The following is a 25,130-nucleotide window of genomic DNA, read 5'->3' as shown; positions in this document are numbered from 1 at the left end:
ATATACCTTATGAGAGATTTGTCTTTTTTTAGCCTGGGAGAATGTAACAGTTCTCAGGAGTTGACACACTGATGCCACAAAATGGTCAGTCCCAAAGCTTTTCAAAGCTATATGATGTGGGAGCTAAGATATTTTTAAGCAGAAATAGGTTAAATAGACATTACAGGCTGATAAATCAACTCTCCTTTTCTTAGTCTTTTGTTTAAATAACACTTTTATTTCCAAATTTAGGATGAAGTTTTGGAAGTAACTTTTAAAAATTTTAATAGTCTTGTATTCTTCTGAAATTCTGATTTTGATTCTAAGAATATAAACTTATTTAATCCTAAATAGGCTCATAATCCAAAATCCTTTTTTAAATTCTGATAATTTCAGCAGCATTTAAGTGCTTTATATATATGATAGAGAAGTACAGTTCTCAAACATAAATAATGATTTAATAAGACTGCTGGAAGCTAGTGTCTTTGTTTCTCAATTTGTAATGAATCTGGGAGAAAGGGAGTTTTACTAAAGCCCTGCTCTTGAATCTCCCGTGGGCAGATATTTTGAGGAAAAGCCCAGGCTTAACCATCTTTAAATGGCACTCATAGAAACCATGCCCTCCACTGCACTCCATATATGTTCTGCTGTGTAGTTTTCAGTTCAATTTTTGTGTAGCTGTGCCAGAAGGTGTCTGTGTTCTGTGGCTAGTTTGGCTGCTGGTCTGCTTCACCCTTTCCATAACTCTTATTTTTCCTTCAATTTTTAAGCACAATCTGAGAACTGATGAATGCTTTATAGTTCTTGGACAGTAATGAAACCTTTCATGACAGTGAAGAGTTGTGAAGTATATATCCAACCAGCCAGCCTTTATCTTTGAGAATATACCTATGTTATGACAACTGGAGACTTTTTCTCACTTAGGCATGATCAGGTTTGGAAAGAGCTAGTTCCTTGAAACAAAGAATAACATTTAATTTGCAGTGTCAGAAGAGCAGGCAACCTTTTATTCCAGTTCTAGTTATCATGAAGATAAAAAGAGGATATGAAGATAAAAAGAAATGTTTGGATCATTTCAATTTCAGTATTTTCAGTATTGCCCATAAAGCAGGTTTATATAACTGTGTTCTGTGTCTGTAATTCTCCCCGGTCCCAAGCCTACTAACCCATTTTGAGCTCTCTCCATTTCCAAATGTGCTCATACAAAGATCTAGTTAAAAGATGTTTGAAAATTATGGACTGGGATACATGAATCAGTACATCCCAAGGCAAAACAACATTAACGATCACCTATGTATTGTGTTTAGTCTTTTACCAAGCTAATGAAGGCATGCATGTTGGCTTCTAGTCAATGTAGACATACCTTCAAACAGGAACTGCATGTTCTGCCTCTCTTTCATACAGTTTAGTGTAAATGGGAGGGAAACAAGGGTAAAGAGGAGCTGGGATAATAGTGATAATGTTAGGATGCAAATCTGGGGGTAAACAATCTTTATTAGTTCTGTTCATTAATCTTTATCTAAAATGTGTTCAAATTACAGATATACTCAGATCATGGATAGGATTGGAATTTTTTTCCTATTTGTGCTTAAGTGCAACATCCCAGAATATATTTAACCAAGTTAATATACCAGGTGGAGCTCAAGCAATTGGTCTTCAAAATACCAGTCAGCTCCACAGGCAGACTACCTTTTCCAGATTGCAGCTGAATTATGTACGAAGCCTACTAAGAGGCCGTAAAATTCACAACCACCACGTGCAAGAATATGATTCAGGATATGTTTGCTTTAGAGCATAGTGTTTGTTGGGGTAGAAAATTATATGGCTGTGAGACCTAGTAGCCCCAGAAATGTCTTAAGTCTCAGTGCATCATGTGAACATGTTTCCTTCATAGGGACAAGAACATGGTACATCTAAGAAACGTATTCTTCAGCTAAGCATGGTAGTTATTAGGTAAATGTATTTCAGAAAAGCAACTGAGGAAATAAGACTTGCTCTTGGTACGAGAGAGTTTTTCAAGTGCTCCTGGTTCCTTCTGTGGGGCAGCAAGGGACAAGACAGCATAAAACAGACCTAAGCTGATGCATATGCTAACTGCCGTGGTACTGAGTCATGGATTTTCTCATGTTGCTTTGTATGAATTTAGTCATGTTTAAACAATCATTTTATAATGTTAGAAGTTTTTTATTATGTCAGAATAAAATCTCTTTATTATGTCAGAAAAATAAACTATATTGGCAAAAAAGGCTATTTCAGATGGATACTTAGATAGGTTTTCGTCTCTGACAGCCAAAATCTTTATCAGCTTCAGATGAAACTTTTTTTCCTTGATCTCTTAATCTGCTTCATTCTTAGCAACGGTTAAGGCATACCACAGTGCCTAATTGTGTTGCACTGATAGTGTGTCTGTCTCTGTTTTGGACTGAGCTTCTTCGGTGTCAACAGCTAGTATTTGTAATGTCTCCCTTCCATATAGTGCCATGTAAGAAGGTTTTGTTCTGTGTTTGACTGCAAGGCAGGAACTTTTTTCAGTATTACATGAGGGTATTGAAGTAGCTTGTACTTTATCAGCAGTACTTGGAGAACCTCTTACCCCTTATTGTCTTGACCTCTGTTTTATTTTAGGGTAAAATACAGTCTCTGTGTAAAATATACATTATGTGTGATTATATAAAAGCAAATGTATATAGCTAAATGTCCCTGTCTCAAATTTGTCTTTGCCAATTATTATATAAAAGTCATGAACCAGTAGGGCAAGTGACAGGCATTTGCAGTGATTCCAGAGGAGAAAAATATTAAACAGCTTAAAAAAATGTTGGTGCTGTTTTTCTCTTTACCTACAGTAAAGGTGAATGGTAAAGTACGCCATTTCCTGGATTTCAGTTTTGTGGATGATGTGATAGCTGCCCGGTGATACTACAGCAGGATGAGGTAGCAGCATGTATCAGTGTTAGGATGCGAAACAGGCAAGCTCAGGTAGTTTGATGAAATGCTTAGGCAGGATTTCATGATATCTTCCAAACTGTGGCTGGCACTTGTTTTCAGAACAACAGTGCTTACCCACCACTATAAAAAGTTCCAGGTAGTACCTGGGAGCCAGTTGATCTTGGTGAGTGAAAGGAAGAGATACCTGGAAATGTTTTGGCCTGCAGAATTATTCATTTACAGAACTCACTTTTTAAATGAAGGTTGATTTTATTTATTTTTTTAATTAGTATAATTGAGCAGTATTTTGAGATGATCACATATAATCAGCTCTTCACTAAAAAAGGAAGACCTTTTTGCCTTAGCCAGCTTAAACATATGAATAACTGTATTAGGAAATTAAATTGGCGTAATAGTTTAACTGTTCAGTAATTTGTTTTCAAAATAGCACCTTAATTGGAAAATAAGATTAATTAACTATTTGTTGTGGATATCTGAGTTATAAAATTAAAATTCAAAATAACATTCTTTTTTAGAAAAATCCTTTATATAATGCTCTTAGAAGTAAATGGAAATAATTTGTATCTGCATATATGTGAAATGCATTGGCTTGCTTGTCAGCTCATGTTTGTATTTATACTTTCTCAGAACCTCTCAGTACAGTGTTCTGTTTTCATTTTCTCCTATCTGTCAGAAATCTTTGTCTTTGGTTTGAAAGTATGCCTGCTTTCTTTTTGGTTAGATGTAAGGAAACTTTGACAAAAGTAAATTTCTTTTTTTACTGAAACATCTGTTATAAATCTGTAAATTTAATGAAAGCACTAAATACTAACTTAAAGTTATAATCTTCATGTAGTTTTCATAACCTTAAAGCTTAATTTTTACAACTATAGTAATATGAGTTTATTGTATACAAGTGTATCTTTTAAACAAGCTGTAAGAAATCTGAAAATTTAACTCTGTACATAACCATTCTCATGAAAAGTGTTTACCAGGCTTTTGCAGTTCATTTGCAAAAAGAAAGTAAATAAAATAATTTGCTCAAAGGAGTGGCTTGCATCTTCTGCTTAGCTGTTGAAACACATAGGTACAATTGTTCTATTTCTGCAACTTTATTGAAGTAACTACATAAAAGTTTTCATAGCTTCCATTACCTTTTATCTTGGAGGGTGTACTGACCAACCACTGAAAGAGAGACAGAAACAACTGTCCTGAAATTAGAAACATTTGTTCTCAGTTTTGTCAATAATTGTAGATATTATGTTAATTTACACTAAAGAAACAAAACTAGTGCGTGTTGTTCACAAGATTACATATTGAACTATATACAGGTTTTCTCTCCTGGATTCTTTAATACTGAATTAGTGTAATACTAAACCCAAAATGGATTCATTTAAACTTTCATTGACTTCTTTCTGTGTGTGTCTGTCTGTATCATGTCTGCCTACATAAATCTGTGAATGTCATTTAGATGTTTATGGTCAGTATCGGTTCTGCCTATGTTCAGTGTTACATGTGTATCCCATACTTAGATCGAGATTCTTCTATAGTTTTCAAATTTGGTTTTTTTATGTCTTCACACCTAATACCTTGTAACAGAGATACTGGCTAGCTCTGTATATTTTTAACCCCTGAGACCACATCTCAGTTCTTTCTCAAGAGTCTTTGCTTAATGAAAAGTTAGTTTTCAAATAAGTCTTGATCTATTTTAAGCAGATAAAGAATTCCTGTACCCTCCAGCTTACACAGATGGGTGATAAAGTTGGGTCAGAAAACTTGATTGCACTTCATTCCTTTAGTAGGTGTAGAAGCCCGGTGCATAAATTCTGAATGCTGTGCTTGATATCTACCCAGTGCTGTTTACTTTTTCAGCTATGCAACAAAGAGATAAAGCAGAAAGTTTGTAATAAAACATTGTTCCTAATCTAGGTCTAAGTCAAAGCTCCAGGTCTGTCTTCATAGAACAATTAAATCCACCTGTGTGCAATGCTTTTTTTTTTAAGCCAGAAATGTTTGCATTAGAAACTTCTAAAAATTCCAGGGTAAAATATTTGCCACTTCCTTTTACTTCCTTGTTTGTGTTCATGAGGTATCCATCATTAGTAGATATCATACCTAATGGTTAGCAGAAGAGAAAATTCAAACCATCCTGCCACAGTTGTTTTCAGCCTGTGTCTGTAGGCTGTTGTGGTCTGTTGGATACTTTTGAAAGATTTATAGAAGATAACAAAGAAAAGTGATCTTATTATAAAAATAGGCTTATATTCACTATGCAGGGAACTTATCCATTCTCAGAAATAGAATAGTTTAGGAGATCAACCTTTAAAGAAAGATTAAAAAAAAAAAGGGAATATGAATGCTGCTCAAGATGTGTTGTTTGTGTAAAGCAGAGCATACAATTTGATAATTCCATTCTGCATTCTCTTATATTTGTATAATTCATTTTTCCCATAATAATTACATGGGTTTTTTCATGCTCAATATTAGGACCCAGTCATTCAGAACAGTTATTTTAATCAAGTTTTGTTGCAGATTTTGCAACTGACCCATTATATTAAGATAACTGTATTAGCTAACTTTGGGGCGGGAGGGGCGGGGGGGGAGGATAAAAATCTGAACTGCCGTTTCTACTGTAGATACCTGAAATTCTTTTGCTCTCCACCTGTAGGAACTTCCAGCCCCTTTGCTTGATGATACCTACAGAAAAGAACGGGGAGAAGAAGCAACAGCTGTTAAGTCTGAAGATTTTCAGGATTCTATGAAAATAGCCTGGCGCTACCAAAATTTACCAAAAGTGGAGGTAATCAGTATTTCATACTTTTTTCCTCTTGCAGTCAAAATAAATTTGCAGAGCAAATGCTTTTCAGTAGAATCTAGACAACAGAACTGCTAATGGACACTGTTACAGGATTGCCTCCTGAAGGTTGATTATCATACAGCACTGTATTTTTTATTACTAAAGATACAGAGAGAAAGGGAATTTGAGAGTTTGCAGAAACTATAAAATTTAATACAGACAATAATAATTTAAAAGTAAAAATCATTAAAGTTCCATGGGATTTTTCAATGAGCATTATTAAATTGAGACAGCTTTTTATGAAAGTTTGAATAATTTGGTCACTTACAAATTACTTAAGTAGGTTTAATCAACAGTACTTACTAGACCTCTGTAGTGAAAGTACTGTGTCGAAGCAAGCTGTTGACCTGCTTATCCATGTGCATAACAACTAAAGTAAGCACTTGAGATTATATCAGCTTCACTGTCACTAGAAACTAATCACTGTGCAGGGAGAATATAAGAAACAAGCCCAGTGGTCAGTCTTTCAGAGTTTACAGTTGTTAGTGTTTTGTGAATAATGTATCTCCCATGGCTGCTGACTTTCTTATTTAAACCAGTGGCACAATCAACCTTTAGTAAAATTGCTGCATTTTTGAATATCCAGAACAAAGACCTTGTTTTCTCTATACATTTTAGCCTACATTAATAAATTCTGGTTTAGATGTAGTCATAACTGCCTAGTAAGTCCAGTCTTATTCTTAAAAAACATAATTGGAATGTGACAAAATGATCTTACAAGGCTTGGCATGTCTGGTTTTCTGTGAAATTGCACAGACATGGCTATATAGTTGTGTCAGAAAAGACTTATATATGGTGACATGCCAAATCAAACAGCCTCCAGGGTAATCATATAATCTCATCAATTTTATTATTGTGGAGCTTGCTGTGCCACTCTGAACCATCCCCAAAATAATTTGTCTGTTTTAAAATCCAGCAGAATTCCTCGTACATTGATATGGAAAGAATTGCATGTTGTTTAACAAATAGTGTTCTGATGTCCTAATAAAATAGAAAAACATATAAATAATCCAGTTAGGTGTGCACACATCTTCTATACCTTCATAGAATTAATCACTTCTTCCACTAATATAATATTTCTCTACAATACATAATGTACTTGTCCTCAATTATTTGAAAGTTGATTATGCAAGATAGAATTAAATGGTCAATCTTTTGTGGGGTGTTTCCCTTGTTATCATTGCTGCTTGCTGAATTGGATGCTGATCATTCTGAATAGTTGAGGTACAATATTTTTTATTTGTATGTTAAATTTATAAAAAAATTAAAACTTGCAAATAAAAGTTAATTCTTAAGCTAGCTATACATCCCTAAAATTCCTCAGGATATTCTAATTAGTGAAAGATAGTTTTGAAATTTATATTTTTCAATATTTTATAATGCACTTACAAAATTTTGGTGCTGTGCTAAATTAATTTGATTGGTGAATATACTCCATTGAGGAAAAATCTGATGTTGCTTTGCAGCACCCTGGATGTTTAATACACTTAATACTATCATTTAATTAATGACTTTGGTTGTGATTTATTCTTTAAATTTCCTTTTGGCAGAAAAAAAATAACATTGAATAAAATTTCAAGGCATATTTTCCAAACTGATTGAACTAACAAACTAGTACATTTTCAAAAACTACTGTCAAATAGTTTCAAGTATGAAAGAGAGAAAATAGCTTTGCTTTTAACTAGAACTCTAAACATGTTAGCAGAAAACTTTTCCATCCAGTATCTGGCTTTACATATGAAGTAAGAATGCTGAGTAAAAGCTGTCTTTGTGGTATTTTTGATGCTTAATTTAGTTTTTATTTCTAAGTAATAAAAGAGATTTTCATTAATAGTTCAGATATTCCCTTCCCACTTATTAGACCCCCTACATACTAGCTAGATAACTCATTTTTGTTCTTATGCATGGTATTTATGTTAGTACTCTTCATAACTATCACAGTTTCTATTTACATATTGCACATACCTTCTATATCAGGAAAAGACAGAAGATTTATGAGAAATCTGTCAGAGTAACAGGTCATGTTGTGCTTGATGTGCCTTTGCCAGTTTGTTACTTTCATCTGTATCAGAGGTTAATTTCATTTAAACTTTTAAGTATGTGGATAGCCTATTTTGCAATGCAAGACAGTGTGTTTTTTTCCTTTTTTTTCTTTCTTTTTTTTTTTTTTGAATGAACTGCTTATGTTCTTGGGGCAATATATAAACTGTCACAGCATGAAATCAATTTTCTGCCTTGATTCATCCTAAATCTGAGATTTCTAGCACATTAGTATTGCAATTAGAAACATTAACAGCAGACGGTAGCATAAAAGCACACTCTGCTCACTGACAATTTAGTGTATTTCTCCTTGTGCAAAACAGGAATCCAGGAAAGAACAGGCTTGAGCCTCCAATCCACTAATAAATTTATCAGATCAAACTTAAGAGGAATGGAAAGTCTCTGCTTCGCACTCTCCATGGTCATTCTGCTAAGGCAGATTATTCATGCTTACTTGATTCAGGTAGGCTTTTTGCAAGCTTCCCCGCTAAGCCTGGGAATGCAGTACATTGAGGCCTATTCATAGGCTTCTGACATAGACCGAGCTTTTATTGCATGGTGTTTTATTATAGCCAAATCCTAGTCTCCACCCAGTTTGTAGGCACTGTGCTTATTCTTTTGAATCAAGAGAGGTTATCACCTACCTTAATCCATGCAGCAGGGTGGATTAAGGACACCAATGTGCCTCAGGATTCTCAAAGAGGATCCTGGAAACTTCTTGTTTCTTCTTTTTTGCTGTCTTTACTAAACTCTATTGGGCCTCAGTAAGGATTTGCATCTGAAATGGGCAACCTGGAGCTTTTCTCAATGAAGACATCAGATCAAAGTTCAGTTAGTCAAGGCCTTTCTAAAACATTAAGGGGGCTTGGAAGTACACAATAAAAAGATGAGCTCTGGCAGAGATTGCAGTAAAAACATTCTGATCTGTAATCCGGATAAAGAATAGATTATAGGCCAAAGAACAGCCCCTGTTTAAATTGCTTTCAGAATCTTCATTTTAAATAAAGTTACATTTTACGTTAAAAATATTTAGATTTTGATAGATTGTTATGTTTTGTTGGACTTCCTTCTTTAAAAATCAGGTGCTAATAAATAAATTGAAACACTGACTTAGAGAACGTGTTTTTCTATCTTTTTGTTGTGTAAAACTGATGTGCCTTTTATGACTAGTTATACATGAGCAATTTTGTGGGTTTTTTAAATTAAAAACTAATTATTTGTTTTAATGAAAAGTTCGGGTTTAGTTTGGTTATTCTATTGGTTTTGTAGGAAAGATATTGTATTATTGTTACTATTTATATTCTGTGATAACTGACCAGGCCTCACATTCATTAATCAAATAATTTCAAATTATTTACCCTAAATCAAATTATTGTAATTAATCTTAACAGTTTAATATATTTTTGGTAAGCTGAAGCATGAAATAAAATTATGGAAATACATAGCATGATTGAGTTCAGAAATCTAATTATAAATACATGGCCATGTCTGGCATGTCTGTGTTCTTTCTTTTTACTGTTATAGTACTTATTTTATTAGCAAGACCAAGGTTTATGAAAAGCACAAGCTTTCTGTAATAATTAGAGTGGGAACTTAGTAATTTGTTGCTGAACACACGAAAAATTATTGAGATGCCATTATTGTAATAACTCAGTATACCTATCGTCATTCCTGTATATAGCAAGAATAGCAGATATTGAAGTTGGAGCAGAAGTTGTTCCAAAGAATTTTCACTGCATACACATATAACCCTGCTCAACTTTCAGACAGCATATAAAATGTATATATTGGCCTGCTTAAAAGAAAAATCCTTTTATAGAATGTTCTAAGTTGTTACAGAACCTACAGAGAAACTTTTGAAATTATTGGGGGTATTTCTGGTCACTTTTCAAAAGTAATTCCATGTTTTTAAGTACAAAGTAAGTAGCGTTTCATTTCACCTACCAATCCAAACTTCTCTTCAGAACGACCTTTAAAAGGCATTCTGTTCCGCAGTGTGAATATGTCTTCAACATCTGTCTTACTTTCAGCTCTTACCTTTTCTGTCTCACCTGTTCTCTTTCACAACCATTGACATATTTCATTTTATTTTAATACCTTATCGTTTAATACGTGAGGTGGCTCTTGGGTCTTATGGGGGGTTCAGCTTAGCGGTAAGTCTTGGAGTTGGGACACAGAAAAATTACTTAAAAGTATTTTTGCACATTCCTGCATTGTACAATGCACACTTCAGATGCACTCCGGGCTTAGTGTAGTTGTCTTCAAAATAAACTAAAAGGTGATCTTTATTTTCACCTGCAAAGCTGCTGTTAAAAGGCTAGGATCGAGCACCTTTCTTGGTCAAGGCGTCTTACCAGTTAGAAATACCGTGGTTTTGATTGATACTTGTATTATGAAACTTGTTTGGTTATTCTAAATGACCTTTCTTTTTCCTCAAAAGAGTTAGAACAGTTGATGAGAGATAACCTAATCAGGAGCACAGTGGTGTTTGTGCCATAACCTAAAGATCAATTTTAATATTGCTTTGGTAATCTGTTACTCCTTTACAGTGTGTAGATTAAAAAATACTACATAGTGGTTTACATTTGTGCCAAGTGTTTTGCTTCCCTGGAAGAAACTAACTTGCCTCTGAGGTTTGCTCTGCTTGACTGTTCTTTCTAGGATAGCACTTTTTTTTTTAATGGGAAGGGCAAAAAAGATGAAGAAAATGGATCGTTACATGAAGAGCTAAAACTGTTCAATTCCTGTAGCAGACAGCTATTGCATACTTGAATACTGCATATTATAACAGTCTAGGGGATTTTTAACATTACATGTGTAATTCAAATAGTGTTGCGGGTTACATGCTGAATTCCATTTATGTGGAACAAAAATATGCATTCATTTCCTCTGTTTATTTACTAGCAAAACATATTCAAAATGTGTAATTCCTGATATGGTGTATATTAAATTTGGGAGGTTTATGATGTTTTATATACCCAAAATTGAGAGCTGATAAAAAAGTATCTTCATTATAGTAAACGATGGTTATTGTGTGTAATGTCTGTGTAACGCTTAACCTGCTATTTTTTCAAAATTCAAGAAATTAAAAGTAGGTTTTAACTATTTCCTCTTTTTTACAATTTTCTATTAAAATCAGATATATGAAGATGCAATGGTGTTTTTTATTACTGATCATAAATAAAGTGAAACATTTGTAATGGTATTTTTTCTTACTGATCATAAATAAATGAAGTGAAACATTTTCAAAGTCAACTGAAAATGTTTCTGTAGCACCATATAATTCCCAGTTACTGAAAAATCAGATAGACGGAACACATCATGGTCTGCACGTTTCATATATCTGGCCTTTTGTAATTGGTGATCATATGTCTAGAACGTAAAAAAATATATTCTCTTAAGTACCTGACTGCACTTTAGTGATGCAACTTGGAACAGTAAGGGTTGAATTCTGTGTGAAAAATTCACATTATAGAATGTCAACAGGGGAACCAAAACTTAGTAGTAAATATTATAATGTTGGTCTACTTGAAGCTTATACTTCAGCTGAATGGGAAAAAACCCCGAGATTTCTTTCAAGTATATAGCTAGTTAATTATTTTCTTTTGACAGATAATAATTTAATATGTTATTGTAATCGGTATTGTTGTTTTCACAGGCTAGCCCAACAACATCTACAAAGTTTGGCCATTATTATGATGTTTCTAAAACAATGTCTCCAGAACTGTTTCAGTCCATAAAATGGCACAGTTTTTACCTTCCTGAAGAATTGTCTTTACAGCCTAAAATGAAAATACAGTAAGTTGTAACACCGCATGCTTCTGTTGTGTGTTCAAATTTTGTCTGCATATTAGTAGTAAAGGATATTTTTGCATCTACACTTGCTGTGAAAAATCTTGTAGCCACACATGGCTCACAAGCAGTTCAGCCGTGGTTCTCACGTCCGTGCTACATGCCATGACTGGCAGCAAAGCTGCTGTGGCACAGGGACAGCTCAGTATACTGACTCCTCAGCTGTGGGAGGAAGCAAGTTGGCAGGGACAATTAAGGCAGACATTACTAGGACAGCCTAGGACACAGCTGCATGTTCAGTCCAGCCCTACTGACAGCTGAGTGTGGGGACTGGGGAAAACTATCTGTCTGTGAACTACTCCCTGAGCACCATGCCCCATCAGCTTTCAGAGATGTGTGTGTCAGGTGGCTATCAGTCTTGGGAAGATATCCATACAGTTTTTAGGGCTAAGAAGACAGGCCATTCTTGACCTACATAGCTTAGAATGCTATATCAGATTAGTTTATTATGTGACTTTCACTTCTTACATCCTACAGCTTCACCTAAGGAAAATACAAAATACTGTGAATAGAATTACAAATCACTAATTATGTCTTACACAACACCCCTAATTCCAGAGAAGATCATAAACTCTTCTCTGAATGAATAACTTATTATTGTTTATGTCTATCAGTAATGAAATAAGGAAGACCAAGAGAAAATGAGTGACAGTAGCAAAGACTCATATTAGCCTGTAGCACACACATCCATTGTATCTTTCTTGGAGACATTTCAAGTCAAGTCAAACATCAAATATGGGCTAGCAATCTCTTTGTTCAGCCCAGTCGCTTAATTTATATAATACCTAGTTTTATAGATTCCACTGTATAGGGCCAGCTCCTGGAAGTAGTAATAGTATGGTATGCTTTATTGTGATTGATTTTCATTACAGTACAGTCAGATATAAAAACTGAGATTTATGAAAGATGTGCAGTATGAAACACCTTTCTTAGAGCTGTGGAAAAGCAAAAGCCAAGTCTCTTTATAATTTGTTTCTGTGTGACATGATCAAATGACACTGGTTTGTAAATTCTTGCTACGTTGTTAAAAAAAAAACAACAAAACACCCTCAGGAGAAAGCAGAGAACTTACATTCTATTCTTTCTGTAGTAAATATTTGAATCAACTTTATATACATATTATGTATAATTATTATTTTTTTTTAGTAGCAGAGTCATAGAGGATAGACACAAGAGTATCTGACAGATAGGTTGCAAGTGCTTATATTGTTATTGAGCAATTTAACTCCCTTTCTGTCTTTTCTCTAGCTAACTGGAATGTCTCGTGACTGGGCTTAATTCCACTAACTATATGGCTGTCAAGTATTTGTACATTTTACATTAAAATCAAATTAACTCATATGTATAGTATAGGAAATGGACTTTAACTTTCATGCATTTGATTTTATAAGCCGTGCTTAACTCTGATATTTTCCTTGTGTGCTATCCTGATAAAAGTTCATCATTCTTACCATATGAATTCTATTCTTATTTTTAATTTTAATCTAATGGAAATATTATATTTAGTTAATTTGCTTGGCAAATTGCTAGAGCACAGAGTGATGAGGTGAGGAACATAATCAAATAAAGATGGATTTTGGAAGGCTTGTTCTCCTTTTCTTCTACCTATACCCACAATATGGGTCTCCTTCAGGAAGCCTCTCTTGAGGAAATGAAAGAATTGTATTGTTGGGAGTAAAGGCAGGTACGAAGGTAATAGACAACCACCACTCTAAACATTGTTTTCTTAGACCACAATGCAATGTGATAAGCGACAGGGAGGAATAAAGAACACATGGGGAATAGTGAACTCAGACAGAAATCTGTGGGAACTGTGGAGATGTGTACATCTGTTTCTTCATTTACAGTAGATCATTTGTCTTCTGACTTTGATTATTGTCTTTCCTGACAACAAACACCACTGCTTTTGGATTCTCTGTATTAAAAAGGTTGCACTAGGTAAAGTTAAGACAAGGTGGAAGGAATATTTCAGAATTACAGCCTCTGAAATAAAGATTATTACTCTGTAGAGAAATGGAAGATTTAAGCTTCCCATAACTACAGTCATTCAATTTTGACACACATTTAAAAAATAAACTGAATTAGAATTTCAGCTTCTGTTCGTCAGTGTTGTATAACTGGAGTTCTTAAAAAATCATGGAAGTGGAGAAAAGCTGTTTCTCCCATTACACTGATCCCCAAATTGATGTGCACCTAGCACAGTTAATATCAGCAAATTGGACTACCCAATTTACATAAGGAAAGACTGGGTTAGAAAATACATAAATGTTTTCAAGCTGGGACCTAATGAAGTTCATTGGTAAAATGTAAAGTATTGTCAAAATTCCACAAAGTCAAGTGTGGCCAAAGCAATACCCGTCTTTAAGGAGAGGAGAAGGTGAGGACATCTGTGGAATAACACCAGTGCTCTGAAAAGTACCAGAAAAAATAATATAATCTATTTTTAAGCTTCTAGGGTAGTTTCACCCAGTATGTGTTTCTTTTGTTTGCTTGCGGGTATTCAACTGGGATAGAGCCAAAAGGTTCTAAAATAAAACAGGAGATATTCTCCACTGATAAAGTCTGTTATCATGTCAAAGGAGGAACATAGACTGGTTTGACAGTTTTCTTTTTGTCATGTTGATTGTTAAATCCTTATCTTCTAAATAAGCTGTTGTTGAGTCACAGTTGAACCTGAGTGAAGTACCTTTATCCCAGTGTTGGGTCTGGTGATAATCTGGTACTAATTTGGCTTGATATGTATCCTGAGCAACGGGGTATCTTTATTGTAGTCATAATGTCAAATTTGGAAAAAAAGTGGAATAATTGCATGCAGATTAGATAGTAGAATTAGAATTCAAGAAGATTTAGGTCGATGATCTGGAATGAACTGTATGGAATTCAGTGAAGACATGCCGAATATCATACTAGTAGGAATAATTAATTGAACAAATAAAATAGTGTAGCAGGTCTCCAGAAGATAAAATGTATTCACAGTGTTCTGTGATTAATGCTGCCAAAAAGCGTAATTCATAAGGCATGGAGGTGATAAACTGGAATTTCATGTGGAGGATGTGCAAAGTACTTCTGTTCTGCTCAGCCATAACAAGGCTGTCCGGTTTTTGATAGCGTCCTTCAGGAAAACTCTGGGTCAGTTAGAGAAGGTTGTGAAGATGGGTGTACATCTAGAACTGGGATGTATGGCCCATGACGGAAGAATGGAAGTTCTTAGACAAATCTAAGCAGAGTCTTGAAGCACATTAAAAACTGACATACAGAGGGTAGTAACTGTTGTCTGCTGAAGGTAGGACAAGCAGTAATGAGCTACAGTAAACTGTAGCAGTAGAAGTACAGGCTGGAAATAAGGAGCTATTTTTCTAATGATTAGCACGAGAAGAAGTTGCCTTGCAGACATAGGTTGGGAGTATTGTAGAATCTCCATCATTGAATATTTCTAAGGCCAAGTTAGGTAAATATCTGTCAGAGATGGTTTATACGTAGTTCAACTTGCCTTGGGGCAAGAAGATAGACTACCTGACCTCTTGAGGTCCTTTTCATCCCTATCTTCTGTGATTCTTTAATACACATTAGTCACAGTGTATTAAATCCAATACTAAGTATGAATGTTACCAATTATTTCACTGCTCTCAAAACGTTTATGCTTTTATAGAAACACAACAGGCTTGTGCTGTATTTTTTACAAATATTGTGATGAGATTCTGAAGGAAGCATTCCTTTCTCAAGGAACAAAAACAAGCTCACAATCCTGTCACGATGATTTCATTAAAGAAAGTTTATAAAAGGGGGAGGGAAAGGATATTATTTTGTTGGCATTACTGTTTGGAAAATCAATACAATGCTTCTGGCTTCTAAAGCTAACTTCACTATATCATAGAATAGTAAAAATTTCTGTTCTAGACAATGATTTGAAAGAAAGTAATATGATAGTCACAGTTAACCCTTCCAGTAGAAGTCAACAATTTGTATTAGACCTCATCTTTGATTGCCTGAACGTCCCACTGAGAGCTTGAGCTAACCTCTTTTACGCTGTGTTACAGTGAACTAGGAGCATGGACATGGCTAGTTAGCATGTCTCCACTTAGAGGTATAATTTCTTAAACATAAGGTTCTCACGCTATGGTCTTAGATGCATGGCCAAAAAAAATCTCATTGTATAATGCTAATTACCTATATAGCATTGCGAAAGCTCTGTCATCTATTAGGCTGACAGTACCTCAAAAAGACTACTGATAGACTGGAAGGAACTAAAAAAAAAGTTACAAAAATGACTTCAAATCCAGAAAATCTCTAAAAATATTATTTTTTCAATTTACTTTATCAAAAGAAGATTGACAGAAAATGTGTTAACACTGAAAGCTGACAAATCCTTAAAAAATAAGGAGGCATTTTTAAGAAAGGGGATGGTTCATTATTGAAATAATTTACATTAATAGGCTATGTATTATGGGATCTTTGCAAAAGGCTTCATGACTTTCTAAAGGGTATACTTTGAAAGATATGTATCAATAAAGACATTTCTGAATGAAATTTTTGCTTAAATCGTGTAGGAGTGCAGACCAAAATCAGTGGTGTGGGGGGGGTTTTTTTGATTCTAAGAACGTTTTGCTTTTGTCACTAATACAGAGGTTGAGGAGGAAGTGGAAACTGATAGTTTTGCCTAATATATAATTTTCAGTAAGTAAATGGCATTGTTGTTGATATAGTATCAACAGTATGTTGTTACAGTATCAGAAGTTGCAAAAAATGAGGAATTAGCGAGAAAAAAAACAAAAATCTTTTTCCTCTTCTCAAAGTGTTTCCACATTATTTTAGCTAGCGTGATCCATTCTAAATATTTGTAACGTTGCAGAGCACAGCATGGTTTAAGTTCAGGCTGAAATAAATTGTTATAGTCCTGTAACTACAGCCATTGAAGAGCACCTTAAGTTACGTAGTCATCGTGGAAAGTGTACCTAACCCAACATACACATTCTACATTGAGGTCATAAACTATATGTTCTGCAATGACAAGCTAGTAATTGTAAAGAAAGATTTTAGAAGCTCAGTATATTTTTTATTGTAGTTTTTGATTAAATTATCATATGTACTGATGTGAGTAAGGCATTCCCTAAGTGTTGTCCTTTTTGGGTGGGTTTTTTCTCTGATAGAGACCTGCTACTTTTGTATGTAATTAACGTTCCTCAAAGAATGTACTTGATCTGTAACTTGTTAGATGCACCTAGAATTCACCTTGTTGACCAGCCTTACTTTTCCCTTTCTTTTTCAGTTAGAGGGTGACTAGCTTTGGAGGCCTTAGGTTTCATTTTTCCTCCTTGAAATTTGGAACAGTTCTCTTCCTCCCGCTTCTTTTCTTTGGGAAGGGATGGGGAACAAGAACAATCCTTTGCTCTCCTTGCCTTTGACTGCTCAGGGATGTAACAACAAAGAACAGATTATGCAGTTAAAGCAGAAAATATACAAGAAAAGTAATGTACCACATTTTCCTGTACAGCTTATACTCTCCTGACAGAAACAGTGAGTATAGTGAACATATATTTTACAATCCTTGGAAAATCAGTGCTGCATCTTTTAATAAGCAAGGTCCTTTGTCGTAATGTTTTGTGGCATAAGGACCATGTATTTGTAAGAAGGACCAAATCATCTTGGTACTTCTAATTCTCTAGCATCACATTAAGAAACCTGTTTTATTTAAACTGTTCTTCAGTGAGTGAACTGTCTCTGTAATTGTAGCTAATGTCTATCGCAAGATAATCACAGTGCTTCCCTTGCAGGATCAGAGATGTAGAGGCTTTATTTGGGCCAGAAGCTCTTGGCCCTTTTTAGAAATCGTGTATATCTATACATATGTCCCTCTCGTCCCATCCACACAAGCACTTGGCTTCTTTACAGACTTGCAAAGAAAGGAGATTCTTTGATTAGACGGAACGAAGTTATTGACTGGCCTTTTACTTTGCAATTAAAGATCAGATTTGGAGGTTATATACATCATTTGTTCACCTTAAAGTTTGGATCAATCTTTCTTTTCTTTCCTGTGTTTTTGCACACGTGTGTGTACCTGCTTTTTGACGGAGGGAGGAGTACTGTGTTTGCTTTCCTTTCTGTAGTTCTGGTACCTGATGGCTAAATTAGATTACAGGGTCCCCGTTTGGATAATCACCCAAGATGGGTAGAAGTTCATTGCCCCATGATAAACATTAATTGAAAACGGATTGGGAAGTCTGTTCTCCTAAAGGAAGTAGTAAATGGGACTGGGTGTTTGGTGCCAAAAGAAGGCATAAACCTTCTCTTTCTTATCTCATTATTTTTTATGTTAGGGAAAGGCAGTTATGTCCTGGTCCTAATGCTAGGACCAGGTTAACGGGGTTGTGCGGCTGACAGCAACTGTTTTGTGGCTGTTGTTGCTAGGATATTCTGGTGTCCTTTTTGTTGCATTGCTAAAGCTGGTACTTAACAGGAAGGCAGAAATATCCTCTGTGATAACTCTGTGCATCACAGAAAAGGCTTACTTTCTACCCCTCTACTTCAGTCCTTGTTGTTCAGTTGCAATAACCAAAAGAGAAAGTTTGATAATCGAGTGAAATAAAATAATTAAGCTGTAGTTTTTCCATAATACTCGTAAGTTTTGCCTTAAGAATATATGTGCTTTTGAAAAAGAATAAATTTATCTAGAGTCTAGATTTACCGATAAATTTAGATAAAACAGGTGTAACTGTCTTGCCTAATGGGGTGTCCTTATACATAATAAGGCTATTTGTCATATCCTTGATAACCTAACCTTTGTTAACTGCTTAGAAACTATCAACAGAGAAGCCAGAGGCTCCGTTGTAACCCGGATACCTTCTAGCCAGCTCCTGCTTTATCCATTACTAAATTGCTAAACAAAAAAAAAAGAGTAAAGAAGGAATTGTTTAAACTCATTATCAGAATTAAATGGTCTTTAGTAACAAATCCAAAAAAAGACTAGAAATTTAAAAATTAGAAATATCTTATTTCCTTCCTTAAATATTATGACAAACATTGACAGAAGGGTAATCTAATTTGTTTTTATAAATAGGGTTTACACAATATTTTTCATGTCTTTATTTACATAGCATGGTTCAAATTCAAGTAAACGGTCAGTATTTCAGCAACAAGTAGAAGAGCACCTATTTTTACATCTTAAAAAAATCTGTATGCAATACATTATTTTCTTTTATTCTTTCCTTGCTGTAAATCTTTTTGTGATTGATTAACTGAAGATCTCTTTTGTTTGTTTTAATTTTGGAACCTTTTAATTCTGCTAATGCTTTAGGTATTTTATTCTTTTATCCACTAACTTTTAAAAGCAAGTTAGTAACAAATCAGGAATTGGCAAGTATTGTGATTGCAGTATATTCTCTGGCATCCCTGTAGATAGCATGGTAATACTCATAAGCAAAATAAGTGATAGATACACAAACTTGAAAATGCTGGTTTGTGGTGACGAAGACCACAGTCATCTTTTCGTATTACACATATTGTGTTCCTGGCTGTGGCTGTAAGATAGTTGCAAACTCCTTCCTAATGTTGGTGAGCAGCAGTTTCTAACTTTTCCAAAAGGATAAAGGAATATCCAAAAGGATACGTGAATGCTTCTGGTTATTGTGAAGTGCTGCAGATTCTCGCTGGCTCTGGCAAAACTGGGAAGAAATTGCAGCACTGTGTAAGCAACAAGGATTGTGTGTACGTATTGCAATAATGTGAAGACACGGAGGGAGAAGACATTTTGGCTAGCATGGAAGCTAAAGCCCTCTTCCTCTCCACCTTCCCTGTAAACTGACACCTACAAGACAGTATAGGTATAACATTTAACAGCCATTCCTTTTGCAACTAAACACTAGGAAAGTAATTGACTTCATAAGCAAAAATTTACTCTTTCTTTTCTGTTTGAGATGCTTTTTTTTTGTATAGCAAGGCAGACTACATGTTAAATGTCACGCTGAGATTATATATTGCCAGTTATTTTCAGCTGTGAATTTCATAGAGTGTATTAAATTATTAAGATACATCAGTTTAACCAGTAGCCTTCTAGGGTACTAAATCTGAAAACAAATAAGTGGAGTTTAATTTGGAAACTCTCCCTTTTAGTTATCTCTGAGAAGGGTCATATCTTAATGTTTTCTGACATTAAGTATTTCAAAACTTGAAATTATTACGACTATATGACTTTTTTGATTGTAGATGTTTATAAAAAATATATCATTGGGGGGTTGGGTTTGGGTTGATACTGTTTTCTTGAATGAAATGTAGAATTCCGAGTTAAAGCAATGGTATAAAAGACAGATGTTTGCAACTCTTGTGCTTCTCAGAAAAGTTGTCTTCTCTCCTGTGCAAAAGTATGAAAGCAAGTTTATTTGGGTTTATTTAGGTATTCATTACTGAAATACATTTGTATAACATTTTTGGCTCTTACTAAAGTAACAGAAATAGTTTCATTAATGTTTGGACCAGGTGATCTTTCGAGGTCCCTTCCAACCTGGGCTGTTACCAGACATATAAAATGATTGGAGCATGTAAGAATATTTTTAGAGGCAAAATTTTCAAAATAACATGTCATATTTCCCAAGAAGTACACAAAAAAGTTTGAATCCACAACGCTTGATGGTAATCAGTGAGACCAGAAGGAAACGCCAAAGCTAGAAAAGATAGAAGAGCTTGAACTCTCAGCTGCAGTGAGGAACTTAGATCAAGTCTGGACACACAAGCCAGTATGCATTATGGGATTTAAGGAAACAGTATGTGTCTTTTAAAAGTGAGCAACTGGCTTGCTTTTTTAAAGTAAAAATTAGGACTTTCTGTCCTTTGTATGTGTTAGCCTGTGGACTGGAGAGCATGGCTGGGATGGACATCTGAAGAAGTGCTTTGGACATGCAGGAACTGGACCTTCTAAGACTTTGATGAGATGATTTGCTGAACTTTCATTTGGTTTTAAGTATGCTTTCATTTGGTTTTAAGTATGCTTAAATACATTTTTAGCCACCAGTTTGCTGATTTTTTTTTTTAATCTTGTACTTTCTAAATAATACATAAAATAGATTCTACCTCGCAATTCTGCTGTCATGCAAATAAAGCAGTAATAACACCTGTAGTGTATGGATATAAAATGGAACTGTAGCGTTAGCAGAATGTATCTTATGCTCTGGTGCTGTATCTGAAAAAAAATACTAAAAAAACCAAAACAAATTAACTACATGAACTTTTTAATTCTGAAAATGTTGTCTCTCTCATTTTTTGTTGGTTTTGATTGTTGTAGCAGTTGTATGTATGAAAGTTTTCAGTAATAGAAGGTCAACTCTATCATCAGTGTCGTGGTTTAACCCCAGCCAGCAACTAAGCACCACGCAGCTGCTCACTCACTTCCCCCCCCACCCAGTGGGATGGCAGAGAAAATCGGGAAAAGAAGTAAAACTCGTAGGTTGAGATAAGAACGGTTTAATAGAACAGAAAAGAAGGAGCTAATAATGATAATGATAACACTAATAAAATGACAACAGTAATAATAAAAGGATTGGAATATACAAATGATGCACAGTGCAATTGCTCACCACCTGCCGATCAACATCCCGTTAGTCCCCGAGCGGTGATTCCCCCCGCCCCCACTCTCCCCAGTTTCTATACTAGACGTGACATCACATGGTATGGAATACCCCGTTGGCCGCTTTGGGTCAGTCGCCCTGGCTGTGTCCTGTGCCAACTTCTTGTACCCCTCCAGTCTTCTTGCTGGCTGGGCATCAGAAGCTGAAAAATCCTTGACTTTAGACTGAACATTACTTAGCAAGAACTGAAAACATCAGTGTTATCAACATTCTTCTCATACCCAGCTCAAAAACATAGCACTATACCAGCTACTCGGAAGACAATTAATTCTATCCCAGCTGAAACCAGGACAAGCAGGGCATTGATTAGGTATACTTGGAATAACAATTGTGTAGGTCTTTGTCAGTTATAGAAGATTAGTACTTTGCTGTAATGGTTTCAGCTTTAAGTTGATACATTAAATCATTAATCTTCTAGATGTAAGTGAGCCTGACATAATTAAGTTATCTTAATCCCTAGAGATTTTAGATTTCACTAAATGTCTGAGCACTGAACTAGTTAACATGAAGCAATCACAACTGCTTATAATGTCAACTTTATTCAAAGAAGTTTGAGCTTTTTCTTTTATGACACTTTTTTCTATATGACACTTGCGGACTGAAAGCTGCATCTGCTTATTTTTAATACAGCTGTTAGAGACATATAGGAGGGTATTAAAATGTGTTACTAAACTATTTCTTCTTACCAACAGTAATATGAACAGTGCATACTCAAGGCTGCTTCAGTCCATTCAGAGGATCATTTACCAGGAAGGGTTTGATGGCTCTGATCCCCAGGTACTGAAGACCCTCATACTCTTCTATAATCCTCTAACTAATGTTGTTTTCTGAATTTTCAAGGGTGGCACAAGGAGGCCTTGGACAAAGTAACAAGGAACAAGCTGTTTCTAAGCATTGCTAAAGTAAAAAAGTGAAGTAAATAGAGAGTGTGGTTCATATTTTAATGTGCATTTGGAGTTTTTGCTTGTTACAGATATGCAGACCATGTGAGAAAGAACTGTAAGCCAACATTAGTAAAATGCATATTCTGTGCAATTAGCTAATAAATGGATTGCCAAATGTAATGTAATTAAACAAAACATATTTTCCCCTGCAGTATTTTTTTTCAAGCTATTGCTTTAGCAATTATGTGTTCAAAACTCTTGAGACTGAACATTTAATCTTAAACTTTCAGATTTTTTCCATGTTGTTTTAACTGGAGTAGAGTGACTTTTTTAATGAATTAAATGGTGTGCATCTTTATGTAGTGAGCATTAAAACACAAGTAAAGAAATAAGATTGCTATTTCAACTTACAAATCAAAAAACCTTACCAGACTTCGAAAGATCTCTGTACTCTTCATAAATCATGCTGTGGGTAATCAAAAATATTTTAAGCATAACAACATAGGCTGAAAGCTCTTTTCTAACTTGAGCAGTGCCCTATCTATTATTCTTTGTCATATTCAGTAATATGTGAGTCCTTTGGAGTTGATGGAAATGATAAATAATATATATTAATGCTTAATTGATAGATAATTATTTTTGTGCAATAGAAATGTTACTACAGTAGAAGTTAATTAGTATAGATGCTGGAGAGCCTCAAAGAATATAATACAAGGCTGTGTACTATTACCAGTTGAGTATCTTAGAAATCATTTTTGTTGGGAAGATAATGTTGGAATGGATGTTTTCATGTCTAACAATATGTTTTAGAAACATTACCTGCACACAACACTTGTGTGTAAATTTAGGTTATTTGTGCTCAGTGTTTAGTCTCTGCTGAGATTTATGGGGGAGTTTGCCTTCCCTTTGGTGGCAGTGCCAGTCTGGAGAAGTAAATTGGTCCCTGACAGGCATCTCTCCCCACTCGCTGTGGTAGCCATGGCAACAGACATGTCATCTTACCATACAGCACCGTGTGCAGAGATGCTCCTCCTGCACGGTGACAGGTCTTGTGGAAGCCTGAGAGCTTGCCGGCTGCAAAGAGCAGCACCGAGTGAAACAAACACCCTGCCAACCTTCAGCCAGCAAACAACCTCCTACTGAAGAGATTAGGCTGGTGTTTCTTATTTTTCTTTGTGTATTCCTGAACTTTTTTTACATGTAAAAGAAAATGAAGGTTGGTCAGAGCCAATATTTTGGGGTTCTTTGCTTGCAAGCAGGGAAAAATCAAACATCATGCATGGATAGTTATTTTCTGTACCTGTTGTTCATTGTTTCAAAATGTCATACTACTGCCAGTAAAGCAAAACCAGAACTTTAACTCAGATGAATTTAAAAGTATATGTTTGCTAAATGACGTATTTACGTTTCTGAGGTGAAGCTTTAAAAGTTAGAAAAAGAGTCCTTTTTCAGACCAGTTTATCCATCTAGAAAGCCATTAACACTTGTGTAGTTGTTTCTGCTCCAAGGGAGATGATGCATATGATTTCCTGGAGCAGTTTCTGTTACTTTCTTTTAAGATTCCTCTTTTCCCCATGCATCATCTTTCTTTGTATGCTCAAATTTGTACATTTAGAAGCAGTATATAATACACACTTGTAAAAATATGTCCAGATTTGAATGTAGTAACAGCCCAGAACACACCTTGGATCTTTTTATCTTGCAAATCTATGAGAAATTCACCTCTCTGCTACTCCATAACCCCTTCTATTTACTGAGCCTTCAGAAGTACTTTTTAAGTAACCATATATGAAGATTGTAGTAGAGTAAGGACCAGCCTGTATTTCTCTGGACTTGTGTCCTTTCCTGTATGTAATAATAATAATAATACAAGCTTCTGAGAAGTTTGTGCATGTATGCTCTTCCCCTCCAAATAATCCTCTCCCCTTTGGGTGAGTCCTATTGGCAGTGGCTTTCATGAAGTTCGGAGAAAACTGCAAGGGCCAATATGTAGCAGGGAGACGCTGAACTTTCAAGAGATTTACTTACTGTCTTTAAGTAGATCCATTAATCACTGTCTGTGAATGACAGAAGCTGATGCCATTAATGCTTCATTTTTTGTACTGTGAAGTATAATCCTTCCAAAATTTCTAGACTATGGAGGCTTGTTGGATCTGGAGTCAAAAAGTTTAACCTGACTGGTAAAACTTTCAGATATTTTTGGCTACTTTCACATCAATATGCCAATGATACTTAGACTTACTACTCCTTTTTACCAGTATTTGAAGAGGAGTCTGGAGAAAAGTGAGCAGAATGCGACTCACCCCAGCTGACAGAGGTTTGACATGGTTAGGAAAATCAGTGAAAACTACCATTAGAGGTTTAGTAGACCTCTGATAAAGGTCAGGCATCTCTAGGATGTAGTATGGTTAATTAACATTGGTTTTATAGGACCATCTGCTGTTGACCATCATAGATTAATATTTCTTGACTGCCCTGCATGACTTTGTGGGCCTTAGGACAATAATTCCTGTTTGAGATATTTGGCTACAGAAAAGTTTGGCTGAAGTTAACCAAAGAAATTACCTGCTTGTTCACACCAACTGGAACATTTTTGCCAAGATCTATCCAGAAATTGAGGGTCTGAATGTCCTACAACCTAGAAATACGAGCATCAGTTTTACATCCTTTCTAAAACCTCCTAGTAACTCTTTGCTGATGATCATTAAGTATGAATCCTTTATAAACTGAACATGGTTTTAAGTCATACAGAATAGCACTTGTTTGTTTCAGAATATTTGGGGGGTTTCGTGTTTGATAACAGCACTTCCATAGGCAACTGTATTTCCTTAACATTTCTTTGGTATACTTTGGAGCTCAAGTTGGCTGACTTTCAGGGTAATAAAGTTGGGGGGGATTGGGCTTTTGTTTGCTTGGAGTTGGGTTTTTGCTGCCAAAGCAAACATTGTTACAAAAATTGCATGAAAAGGGTAAAAAATA

General features: G+C 35.2%; 1 protein-coding gene across 1 annotated transcript in view; it reads left to right on the top strand.

Moving 5' to 3' along the window:
• ELP4 (elongator acetyltransferase complex subunit 4) overlaps positions 1 to 25,130 on the top strand; it is a 154,419-nt gene that overhangs the window by 25,108 nt on the left and 104,181 nt on the right. Inside the window, exons 4-6 of the mRNA XM_052811628.1 lie at positions 5,573 to 5,704; positions 11,460 to 11,599; positions 21,960 to 22,044. Coding sequence (XP_052667588.1) covers positions 5,573 to 5,704; positions 11,460 to 11,599; positions 21,960 to 22,044 — 357 coding nt within the window. The remainder of the gene's footprint in view (positions 1 to 5,572; positions 5,705 to 11,459; positions 11,600 to 21,959; positions 22,045 to 25,130) is intronic.

This window comes from Harpia harpyja, chromosome 16, assembly GCF_026419915.1.
Source record: "Harpia harpyja isolate bHarHar1 chromosome 16, bHarHar1 primary haplotype, whole genome shotgun sequence".
Lineage (NCBI taxonomy): Eukaryota > Metazoa > Chordata > Aves > Accipitriformes > Accipitridae > Harpia > Harpia harpyja.
Note: the sequence above shows the minus strand (reverse complement) of the source record. Positions and strands in the feature narration are given on the sequence as shown.